The 12,711-nt window shown below is 46.4% G+C and overlaps 2 protein-coding genes across 2 annotated transcripts; both read left to right on the top strand.

Annotated features, from left to right (window-relative positions):
* Positions 1-1,210: 1,210 nt before the first annotated feature.
* On the top strand, positions 1,211-1,840 carry LOC122167316 (natriuretic peptides B-like). Its single transcript, XM_042831808.1, has 3 exons — positions 1,211-1,306; positions 1,403-1,697; positions 1,815-1,840. Exons 1-3 carry the CDS (start codon positions 1,211-1,213, stop codon positions 1,838-1,840), a joined length of 417 nt encoding a protein of 138 aa, XP_042687742.1.
* A 3,637-nt stretch (positions 1,841-5,477) lies between these two features.
* LOC122167322 (natriuretic peptides A) lies at positions 5,478-7,613 on the top strand. The gene is made up of 2 exons (XM_042831815.1): positions 5,478-5,597; positions 7,185-7,613. Exons 1-2 carry the CDS (start codon positions 5,478-5,480, stop codon positions 7,611-7,613), a joined length of 549 nt encoding a protein of 182 aa, XP_042687749.1.
* Positions 7,614-12,711: the final 5,098 nt, after the last annotated feature.

The following is a 12,711-nucleotide window of genomic DNA, read 5'->3' as shown; positions in this document are numbered from 1 at the left end:
GATGTCAGCTGTAGGCAGGTCTGTGGGACAGAAAGACAAAAAAAAAGCAGGGAAAGGAATGTAAAAGCATAATGTGTGTTGCAATACAGTATGTGGCAGTAAAAGTCCACAAAAACTTAGTGTAAAACTCCCTGAACTCAGAGGAAAGGCATTATAGGATCATAGAATCATTAAGTTTGGAGAAGACCTATAAGATCATCCAGTCCAACCATCCACCCATCATTAATACTGCCACTGAACCGTGGCCCTAAGTACCACATCTCCATGTTTTTTGAATGTTCTTTGGCTTTGCTGAGCTAAAGGGCAGACCCTGAGACAACGGCCCAAGCAGAAATCACTGCAAATCTACTGAAATCAAAGAGATTCATGGATGTCCAAGCAGACTAAGAGTGCAGAAAGCAGAGACCCAGGCAGTGATTGAAAGGACCGTCTGCTGCTCTGCCCACTGGATTCACTAAGAATTTACCAGAGTCATCTTGATTTGATCCTTGGTACAGGAGGGTGCAGCGAATGCCCGAGGAATAACGGAATGGCTCAGGTTGGGAGGGACCTTAAAGACCATCCCATTCCAACCCCCAGGAAGGCAAGATGCATCATCTCAGGAATTTGTAAAATCTTCTCAAACCAAACCTCATTCTATTCCCAAAGAACAAAAATGTGAATGCAGAGAAGAAAAGGCTGTGTGGAGCTGCTGCAGGCAGGGAAAAATTCCAGCTCCTTCTTCTCCCTCCCAGCAATGAGAAATGATACATCCCTCATCCCTTGGAGAGGAAATCAACCCTCTTCTCGGGTAGCTGCTGTGCGCCTGTGGATGTGAAGCTGAGCAAACAGGCAGAAAGCACAAGGTCCTTCCCTGCATCACCTCCTCCCTAACAGTGATGGAGAGTGGAGGGAGGGAGGAAATCACCAGGAAAATGAGTGCTGCCAGGAGGGGAGGAGGTGACCTGGGGCAGTTCTCTCCCTCTGAAGGAGGTGTTGCACTCAGGGAACCCCCCTCTCCCAGAGGGTCACCTATGGGGCCAGTTGTAACCAGTTCCCTTATCGAGGCTGGGGGACAGAGCTCTGGCTCCTGTGGGGATCTGGAAGGAGGCAGCTGAGCTCCCTCTGGGCAGAGAGAGCAGGGATATAAGGAGAGGCTTCTGTGGGTAAAGCGAAAACACAGGGAGAGCTGGGGATAGGATAGGAAGAGAAATAGAGAGAGAAGGAGAGGATGCATCTGCTGGATCTTTGCTGCAAAGCCTCACTACTGCTGCTGTTTATGCCATGGGCTGGTGGTGAAAATGATGCGGAGCTGCAGTCCTTGCAGGTACTGGGGCTGGGACTCCTGGGGACATGAGGGCAAGAGCAGAGCTGCCCATCTGACGCTGCAGCTGCCACTTCTCACCTCTGCTTCCCCCTCCAGGAGCTCCTGGAGGCTTTGGAGCAGCTCCAGGAGGAGGAAGGGGCACCAGCCCTGGAAGATGAGCTGGGTGCTGGGGCTGAAGCTGGTGGCTCTGAGTGGGATCTCCAGGGGCTAGAAAGCAGCCCGGTGGGTGCCCTTCTGCCAGCTCTCAGCCCTCCCCAACCAGCGGAGGGACAGAGCCATTGGAGGAGCCTCCTCTCCTCCTTCGGACGGAGGCATTTCTCTGGCTGCTTTGGGACAAGGATGGAGAGGATCGGCGCGCAGTCGGGACTGGGATGCAATCACTACAAAGCCCGTAGGTCCCGGGTCAGATCCAGAACTCCCTGTGAAGTGGTGGGGACAGGGGCAGCTGGCTGCCAGCCTCAGAGTAGCTCCCCTACCCCTCCAGCTCTTTGCCCTTTATTTTTTTCAGGTTTCTGGAGAAGAAGGAGAAGCTGAAGCCAGGACTGGCTCACAAGCACTGGTCTTGTCCCTCTGCTGGACAGTCAGCCTCCCCCTGGAGCTTCTGGAATTTGGGGTATAGAACAATAAACCTTTTGTATGAAGCCTCTACTGCCTTTTGTGTTTTCTTTGGTCACAGAATAGCGCAGATATAGAACTCCTCCCCACCCCCTAAAGTCCTCCACTCTCTCTACCCTAAGGGCTTGGTCCTTGGCACTGGCCAGATCACCCTGCCAGGTCTGGAAGGCCGTGTAGCACCATTCCATGCCAGGGAGTCACCCCAGTAACTCTCCTTGCTGCGCTGGAGAGGCACCACAGCCAATTCCAGACCCATGGCAATGCGCTCAGATGCCTCCCACGAGCATTTCACTGCCCTGGCTGTGAATCCTCCCAGTAGGTGGGCAGAGGGTTAATTCCAAGTAGTGTGCTACACAAGCCCCGTCCCATGGGCTATGCCAAATTTGGCACGGCGGGCCGCCACGGAGTGGCACTGAAGACAGAAGAGCTGCATGGCTTTAAAAATACATTTGGCAGCAGCCGAAGGGCAGCCAGGCCTTCAGGACCGGGGACAGACGCCAGAAGCCCGCAGCGAGGAAAGCAGCCCCTGCAGGGACGCGTTGCACATCGTTACCTTTTCCTTTTGGTTCCCAAACTGATGGTCTTGAGCCTATTCTGTGCTGGTGAAATCTCACCTGGATCACCGTGTGAGGTCCTCAGTACAGGAGAGATGTGGACCTGTTGGAGTGCATCCAGAGGAAGGCCACAAAAATGATCCCAGGGATGGAAGGCCTCCCTGCAAATGGTGATGGGACAGGGGAAATGGTTTCCAATTAAAGGAGGGGAGATTTAGATTGGATAAAAGGAAGAAAGGTGATGAGGCACTGGTACAGATTGCCCAGAGTGGTGGAGGTGCCCCATCCCTGCAGACACCCAAGGCCAGGGAATGGGGTTCTGAGCACCTGATGGAGCTGTGGGTGTTCCTGCTCACTGCAGGGGTTTCATCTGATGGCTTTTAGTGTCCCTTCCAACTCAAACCATTCCATGATTCTATAACTCTTGATCTAATGGAACTGCAAGAAAAGAGAGCTTGGGTTGGAGTACGGCAGAGTTCTTCTGAAGGTTTTAGTCACCTCACCATGCTGCAGGGGTAGTGGTAGTGCTAACCACGGCTGAGCTCTGTCCATGTGCTATCCCTGCTCCTTTCAGGGATCCTCTCGAGATCCTCCTCCTCCTCAGCTCCTGTCCCATACTCCTAAAACTGGCCACAGTATGCATTTATAAGAACCTAGTGCTCTGTTTAGAATTCTAGTATTTACTGTACAAATAGTTAGCAGAGCATGGGTAACGCCTTGGTCTTGTCCCTTCACTGCTGGACTGTAAAGCCTATTAGCCTTGCAAGGGTGATGATACTGAGATACCCCAAGCAGACAAACAAGTGAGCTTAATAGCTGAGTTCTATCATTTTACACCCCCTTTGCTTTGGCAGAGCTGTCAGATGGATAACAGAGGACAGAATTTGTAAACATGATAGCTACCATGACGGCCAGTCAGTTCATCCCATCTGTATGCTTTCATATAGGCTATGTGAAATAGTGCACAGGCATATCCATGTTGGAAAAATTCTGTTGAGGCTACAGTTGGGCCCCTAGATCTCATCTATCTGCTGTGGAATGTGGAAGAATGAAAGTGAACTAATTAGTAAAAGAAAGGAGTAGCTCTTGGTCCAGGTTACTGAAGGCAGCCTTGGAATATTAGGTTGTTTTACACACATAGGCCACTCATAGCTAAATATTGCCTCATGACTGATACCACGTTCCTTCTTTCTCAGAGCTGGGTCTGTGACCTGGGGTTTGCTTTACAGATGTGCTGAGCTCTCAGGCAAAACTGACATGGAGCAACAGGGTTTTTTTTAGCACAGGGACAGCACTAGAGAATAGTTGGCGGGTGGGAGCAAAAGGAAAGAAAAAGAACAGTAACAGACCCTGATTACTTGAAACTGGACTCTCAGTATTAATGAATACCATTTATAATACTGATACTCATCCATTCTCAGCTTACAAAATGAAGATAAGTAAGAAAATACCTGCAATTATTTAGCAAACCATGTAGACATTGCAGCACGGAGTGTCAGTAACAAAGCTGTCAGGTTGGTAACTCTTTCTTTACCACAGAACAGGACTAAATAACAATGGGCTGGAACACATTAATACAGAACTGAGTACTGCTTTATGATACCATACAGATGAGCTGACTTCAAGCCATGCTGGGAAAAAAGCAGTATTTGGGCTCGACTTCACAACCTTGAGAATGCCCTTTCCTGTATAATTTTGGTAGGCAGGTCATGTGAACAGCGTGTTTGCATGTTTGTACACAAATACTGTGCTAAGACACAAAAAGATATTTTATTCTATTATTATTTAGAAGCTGTACCCTGGAGATTATTTCAAGAGCCACATTCCTATGAAAAGCCAACAAATTATTACTAGCCTGACATAGGCAACTTCGTCATATATCTCTTCCCGTTTCAATTTTGAGTATAAGGAATGTTAGGAAAATGCAGCACAAACAATACGCTTCAGAGTTTGAAATATATAAAAAAGTAACTGTTGTTAATTGCATGAAAGACAGTGCTGGAAGAAGACCTAGCAGCAAGTCTGCATCATTGTAAATTCTCATTTCAATGCAGACAGTTTTCAGCTAAGCTTGAAAACTTCAGTTCTCAAAGAAACCAGTACACAAAAATTAATCCAGAATCTGGCCACCTCCTCTTTAAATATTATTAATGCAGGGTCAAACCTTACCACGGATGTTTAAAGAAATCCCACTGGTTTAAATGTCCAGCTGTTAATAGTATAGTAAAAATTTTTCCGCGGTGCCAAAGTCAGTTCCATGGGGCTGGAGGAACTCAGTGTCCCCACAGCGGCTGCCAGGAGGTGCAGATTGGGTGCTTCTGTTGCTGGCAACATGCAAATACAAAGTCTTAATGTGATCTCACCTCTACAGCAATGGGAAAAGGGAAGTGGCCCAAACCTGAGATTTTCAGCACGCTCCATGGCATGCGGTGGCTACGTGTATTCCTTATATAGAAGGAGAATGTGCATAGTACTTTAGGTATCCTAAAAGTAGATTCATCTTCAGCCTTTGCTCTCCACCAAATACTCATCTGCAAAGCTTCCTTGCTTTCCTTATAAACAGCAATTTCCCTACGGAAATCTTCTAACTGAGCAGAGTTTAGAGCGGCTGTTTCCCACCTCCCTAAATCTGAGCATAGGGGTCTCTTGAAGGAAAATTGCTAAGAATTTCCAACTGGACTATGTAATCACAGCGCCTGGTATCAAGAGGAGGGGGAGTGACATGAAATCACTGACTTGTGACATACATTCCTCAGCAACAGCAGCTGCTGCCTAATGACAGCTAATAAAGGGAATCTTCCCTTGACAGAACCACATGCCTGCAGTGGGACTGGAATGTGCCCCAGATAAATCCCCTGATAACCCAGGAAGCAGAGATCACACCAAACCATATAAAAGACAAGCTTTGAAAGAGAGAGGATAGGAGAAAGAAGAGAGAGACCTGAAGAGCCATCTCAGAAGAAACAGCTTGAACCTCCCATATTCCCAACGAACCCAGCGCCATGGACACTAGAGGCTCATTTTCCTGTGGTTTCCTCTTGCTGCTTCTTGTCCAGCTGCAGCCCAGCAGGGCCAACCCCATCTACAACCTCAGCCCTGCCAAAGAACTGGCCAGCATGGAGGTGAGATGACCCTTTGCTTTTAAAAGGTTAAACTTCCTGGGGGTTTAGAAGTGTGTGCAACTGTGCTTTTGCCTTTCTTTTGTATGGTCAGATAGCTACGTTAGCGATTGCATGTAGTGGTCAAAGCCCCAGTTCTTCACAGGGTTCAAAGAAGCTTTGTAGGGCAATACCCTCTAGTGCTGGGATCACCCAAGCTGCTGGGTGGCAATGGGAAACAGAATTCCTATGCCGTGAGATGGCTGCTTTGGGTTTTCACCCTTCTCTTAAGCAATAGCCTCATTTTGAGTTTCTCAATGAATTACAGCAATATCCCGGAGAAAAAACATAGCAATGCATCATGGCATCCCAATAAAAACAACAGAAAACTTTCAAGTGAGCTTATCCCATTAAGAGGCAGGTATAGTGAGCCAGGACAGCCCTATTGCTTTGGGTTTGTGGATTTAAGAGAGAAGAGCTGCATGCAGATGGGAGGTGAAGAGGTAAAGCAGAGCACTCAAAGTCAATCTTCTAGAAGGTGTATTACTTGTGCAAACCGAGAGGAACAGAATGATCATGTAACTGTGACACAGCCAGAAAAGACTCTGGAGCTGTAAAATTACCACAGGCTTACTTTAATGAGCGAGACTTAGAGACTTATTACGATAGCTTGGGGAATGATAGAAACTCAAGATTCTGTCTTTAAAGACCAAACCTGACCACTGAAGCATTTCTTCGGACTGGCCCAGAAGCCAGCATCATAACCTGAGAACCAGCTCCCTAAAATGATTAGGACAGTGTCAGCCAAAGCTAAAACTGCCTCGTGCCCCCTGGCTCCTCTGTCTCCAGCTGAAAAGAGTGGCTTCCAAATGCATTCACCCTCAAGCAAACCATGAGGTTCACTCCTCTCTAGCCCACTTTCAGAGATGGGCAATTTGATTCTTCAATGATGATGAAGGATGAGCTGTCCTTGAGCAGGTTCCCTATTATTCAAAGCTTTAAAAATTATGGAGAATGTACCCAGAAGGTGAGATAGCAGACAACTTTTTCATATAGATATTTTTAAGGAGATGCACATTGCTTTAAGGAGCAGAAATCTTAGAATACCTAGGGTAGAGATTAGTGGAAAACACCGTGAGCTTCTCATAGTGATGTCCACTGCAGTAACTGGGGGTTAAAGATGAGCAGACTTTAGTCAAAATAAGAAGAGAGAGGCAACAGATGACCAGCAGCATTGCAGGCAACTTCTGAGAGCATGGGAGTCACTATGGGTTCGGAAGTACTTTGAAATCGTGGACTATTGCGGGGTTGAGAGGCATCTCTTGTTCTGTTTCTGTGCCAAAAGCTCTTCTATCCTTGCCAGTGGGACTGTGGCACTTCTTTGGCAGACAGCTTGTTACCTCTCAGCTACAGCTACAGATAGGTGGAATTAATGTAAACAGGGATTTAACACAGAGGACAGAGCTCACGAACCACCAGCATCTCTGGAATCCAACCAGGGAGTACTTAAAGGTGGTTGCAGAACCACAGACAAATTCAGAGTCAGATGAGTGGAAGAGCTAATAAACGCATGACACCAGGAGTCTTATGAAATGAATCCTTCTCTTATAGGCTCTTCTGGAGAGACTGGAGGATAAGTTTGCACTGATTGAAGCTCTGGAGTCCAATCCTGACCTGCAAGAGCCCCAAACCCAAGAGGAGATTCCACCAGAACTCATAGATGACAACGATGAGCAGAAGGCTGAACCCAATCTAAGATCCAACACTCCTCTGTCCTACAGGAACCCCTTCCTCAAGAGACTGAGGGGGGTGCAGATGCCCCGGATGATGAGAGATTCTGGCTGCTTTGGCAGAAGAATTGATAGGATTGGCTCCCTGAGTGGAATGGGTTGCAATGGTGAGTCCAACTTAAGCCATTCTGGTGAAAAGGCGGACTGCATTTATGTTTTTGCAGCAAGGGAGGAGCAAGGTTTCATTAAAATCTTTAACAATAAGAAATCATTAAACACTCTGAGTAAAAAGGAGCTCATTTTAGTCTAATCTTTAATTTTTTTCCAAATTTTTTCCAAAATAAACTTCACGTTTATTGATCAGAAAGCGCTGCTGGCAGTGGTGGCGTAGGTAGAAAGATTCCAGCACCACTTACTGTGTGTTCGGTTTGCAGGTTCCAGGAAGAATTAGGACCACTTCACCCTGAAGAATGCTTCGCAGAACCCGTTCCTCCCAAGATGAAAGCTCGTCAACAGAAAGTTATTCCTATTTTTATTTATTTATTTATTTATTTATTTGATCTCTCTCTCTCTCTCTCTCTCTTTTTCTTAATGACATTTCTTACTCTGGCACCGTGAGACCATCTTTAAATAAAACTAACACGTTAGATATCTATGCTGGAACCTCTCTCCTGTCTGTTGCATTAAAATTTCTTGTATTTTCCTAAAGTCAAAAGCCTACGTTTTATTGGTACTCTGGTACCCGCAAGGCTGGATCTCACTTACACAAGACCAAGAAAGTTTGAAGCTGGGAAAATGAGAATGAGTTTTTCCCTAGATTTTTGCTCTCTACACTAAGAAATTATAACAGATGAGCAGGAGAAAAAAAAAAAAAAAAAAGCTTGCTCAACACTGGAAGACCCACAACAGTAGATGTAGTTTCAGTAACAAGAAAGTCCTTTTGCTGATACAGATTACTCAGTCAACGCAGCTGCCACTCCACTGCCACAAATCCCTCATGTGAGCAAAATTTACAAGAAAAGAAGTAAAAATTGAAGCAAAACTCCACAAGTTAGAAGCTAATTAGAGGGAGGAAAGGGAATTCATTGTATATGCTTTCTAGCACTGACCAAATAAAGGCTATAAGCATCAACAGAAAGATACGTCATTGACTGTGTCTTGTCTCACTCTGCATGTGGTTGAGCTGCTGATGCTCAGTGCTTCTTGATGCTTCTCAGAGGGCATGAATGCTATCACAGTACTGAGGGCAGGTGGGATCACTTCAGTTACGAGCAGCTTGTGCATAACACTTATTCCTTTCTGGGAGTCACACAGTTCTGAACACGACTGACAGGAATACTACTCATTTAAACTTTTGTAGCTGGATCTCACACCTACAATCTGAATCCACATTCTCCCCATAGGTTTAGATTGCCAGAACCATTCACTTAGCATCCTAAAGATCCCCTTGGGATCAAAAGCATTGAACTCAGACTCTACACAACTATCCTGCGAGTCCGTGCACCACCAGAAACTGGGTTATGGTGAGGATCAAGTTAGGGTTTTGTTTCCAGCATTCATTACTGGAGCATCCAGGAAAGCTCATTCAGAGTGTAAGATCATAGCACGGAGGACTGAACTGGTGAAAGGGCACATACACCCATCAGTGAAGTCTATCCGAAGAGGAAGGATACTTGGGACAGGCAAGGTGCCAGTGCCATGCCAGTTGTTGACAACAGCTCTCAGAAACCACAGCTGTAGTGAACTTGGAGTGCTAACAACACGCCTGCATGCCTGACTTCCCACACGCTGCTATAAAAGGAGGTAAAACCAATCCTCATGCTGTAACACTAACGGCCCTTACTGGAGCTGAATTTTACCCAGTCAAGCAAAACTTGCATGGATGCATCAAGGCCCCGCAAATTATCCCTCCCTTTCAGCTCCCCAGGGCACAAAACACTCAAGAGCTCAGTGCTAAAAATGGCAAGAGTTGGCACTGCCTGACCCAAAGCCAGGGGGGTCCAGTATTAAGAGCAAGCCAGTTCCCGGTGGAACAGGTCTGTATTGGCTTGCAGACAGCATGTTAATAGACCCTGCAGCCTGGGAGAGCTTAATTGAGAGCTGGCAATTTAGGAAAAACGCATCTCTGTGGCTAGATTTTTAGTGCTACTCCCATAAACTGAGCTATAAACCTCCCCTGGGGAAATCGTGCAGACAGGTCAGAATAGGATTGAGTGCAGGAAAGAGCACTTGGAAAAGCTGAAACTCAGCACTGATCAGCTCTATGTGCAAAGAGCATCTCACCCAAGGAGAAGCAGAGCTACCACAGCACAGAAGAGGGAACAGACAGTCCCAAACAAGCATAAGACAAAAGCAACCCACTCCGTATGGAGAAAGCAAGGGCACCTGAAAGCTGAACTCCTCTTCCCAGCAACCTGTGGTTGGGCTCATGGCTCAAACATCCAAAGGAGGGTCCTGTTTTCCTGTATGCAACAGGAGGTGCTAAATCCACACGGCAGTATTTCCCCTTCGTGCAGACAGAAGCTGACACCTGATGACTCTTTATTCCTTTCTGCTGTTTTCATTGCAGTAATTTGCACAGCTGCACGTGCCAGCCATGAAAGGATGCAGCGATTCCTTCTAACTGGGATGTGCTCTCTTACAGCAGCAGTCAATCTTGCATGAATCCACATCTAAACATGAGGAGGCTTTCTTCAGGTTTGTAGAGGATTTGCCTTTCAGTGCCTGTGCATTTTGGAAACTAATCCTGGCAGAACTTTTTGGAGACAAAGAAGGAACTGCACAAGAGAAGAAATAAGCAACACCAGTGTGCTGTGAGAGCATGAACCAAAGATTAATGTATTCTTACTGTCTTCACACCTACAGACACATGCCTTCCAGAGAAACTGCCCCTAAGGGAAGGCAAGGTTTGCAGAAGGTACTGGTAACAGTGTAGGAAATAGGCCAGCGGCCACACACCCAAGCACTTCAGTTTTGCTCTAGCAGCTGTGCTATGAGTCAGAGCTGAGACAAGGAGCCAGCATACCTTGTAATGGTAAACAATTCAGAAATAGGATGCCTCTGGGACAAGCTATTGCAGCAAAGCAAGAGCCGATGGCAAACACAGATAACAGCGACTACTTTACAAGCAACTGTTCAGCACCGAGCTCAGGACAGCTCTGAAATTCAGCCCTCCTCCATGCTGCTGGGCGTCGGAGCTCTTCACAAACCTTCACCAACGGCACAGTAGATGATGCACAGTGCAGAAAATGTACCCAAGTGCTACCGTGCAAAGGAAGGAACATCCCAGTGAGATCAGAGGAGGACCAGCCCAGCACTCTCTGCCAGGCTCCAGTGACATTTGCCACCTCCTGCAACGCCACACTTCATCCTTTCTTTGTAACAGCTTCTGGCAGTAACCCTGACCGGTGGTACATTATTGAGCAGTTTTCTTTCCTTTGAACTTGGAAATGCAGTAATGATACGGGTGTGCTTCATGCACACCATACAGCCTCATTTGGGAAAGCAGTTCAGTTGGTCTGGGGTTCTTACACTCACACTTTTCGATCATGAAGCCTCAAAATGAACTGAGCGTGCCCTGCAGCAGGTGTCCCAGGACCGTCATTCCCTGCTAGGGTTGTACCATTGCCATTCCAGTGAGAGCTAGAGGACAACCAACTTTAAACCTTCTGCTGCCTCCAATGCCCAATCCTTCAACAGAGCGAGAGAAAGAACACAACGGGCTTCGTTCTTTAAGTGCTATTCCAGCCATCAGCACAAGTAGAAAGAGGTGGGGGTCTCAAGATTACAGCCTCACAGTAAGGGGAAGGAAGAAAAAACATGAACAAAACAAGGCAGGAAGAAGCTTTAAGGTCCAGAAAGGAGCTCTCACACACCATTGCTGGCCCTCAGAAACTGCTGCCATCTTGGCTTCTTTTTACTGATCACTTGTAATAACCATTCGAGCCCTCTCCTCCTGTCATCCTATCTGAACAAAATGAAAGGAACTGGTGCACTGAATCTGAAGTCACAGGCACAGCTGCCCCCCTCCCAGCAGTACAACTCATTATGAACAAAAGGCTGTATCACACATAAATTCTGTTTTCCTCACAGCAGATTCTATCACCAAGTGATATTTCCGAAGAAAGCAGCAGCTTACAGCTGTAATCAGAGTTTGGGGTTTTTTATGTGCAAAGAAAGCATTTGTCAGACCCTCCCTTCCTATCTCCCACTTGATGTCTCAGAGAACCAGCAAAATCCTGCATAGAAAAAGAAGCAGAGTTGTGAGGAGAGGGAATTTCTTTTATTCTTTAAAGACAAAGTACTGAGAAAGGCTTTTTATGTTGGGAATCGGGAAGGAAAAAAAAGAAAGATCAGATCAATGTGTAAAGCTGGGCATCTCACAGAGATGCTCTCAGGTATAAGCAGCAAGGAGATGCTGGGTGAGTCAGCAAGGCTCTCTGTGCTGTCTTGCCTTCTCTGTTACAGCTGTGAGATCTTCAGCACAGTGCTGTTTCCTACATTCACCTACGCAAGTGGGTACCAGGCTCCTTGACTCATCCTTTTCTTTCTGTAGCTCTGCAATAGCCTGGAGAAGGGGACACCTTGATCATACGTACAGCAACCTCTAAATCTCATTGAAACTGATAAACCAATACCCCTCACTCCTGAGATGGTGAAGGGGGGCAACTTGCTGCCAGCTCATTGCAGCTGTGAAAGAACTCTTACACACTACAGTGGATGCTACATAGGCTGAGTGCATCCCAGCACACTGCTGAAACACACTTCAGAAACTTGGACAAGAAGGTTCATCCTCTCATCAAATGCAATGAAAGCCTGGGGTGGCCATCCTGTTTCTTTCTATGTATGCACTGCATGACACACAGCTGTACATGTATACAAACCTGCTGAAGATGGTGGTTCGTATGTTGCCAGCAAAGAAATTGAGCAACACTGACTTCTGTTACATAGACAGGGACTGTAACACATGGTTTAATTGATGAGCCTATAAATCTTGGTAAAAAGGGACTTAAAGCTAAATATGAAGCGGCTTGCTTTAAGCATGAACTTATTGCACAGCTTTTCTCATAACCACCTCTATCACCCCTGATAAAACAAATAACAGGTGCTGTTCTTCAAGCAAGAAACATCACTGCTTGTATCTTCTGCAAGAAGGTTGATATCACACCAAACCGACAAGCTGCTCCTGAAAACGTGACCAGAAGTCTCTTTGTGTGTTTGCTCTGGGAGAGAAAGTAGACAAATGAGTGGCAGCCTGTTACCTCCTTTATTACTGCTATACTAAGGCAGTATTGATGTGCATGGGTTTTAGGAAGACAATTAATGTCTCTCATTTCCTTCTGTGTTACTGCATTATGACCAAGGGTTGAGGCATTTTCCTCCCTTACTATTTTGCTGACTCTCCTCGT

Source organism: Centrocercus urophasianus, unplaced genomic scaffold, assembly GCF_019232065.1.
Source record: "Centrocercus urophasianus isolate 14NV4802_14NV808 unplaced genomic scaffold, USGS_Curo_1.0 seq_36, whole genome shotgun sequence".
In the NCBI taxonomy this organism is placed as follows: domain Eukaryota; kingdom Metazoa; phylum Chordata; class Aves; order Galliformes; family Phasianidae; genus Centrocercus; species Centrocercus urophasianus.
This window is presented reverse-complemented; position numbering and strand designations above follow the sequence as displayed.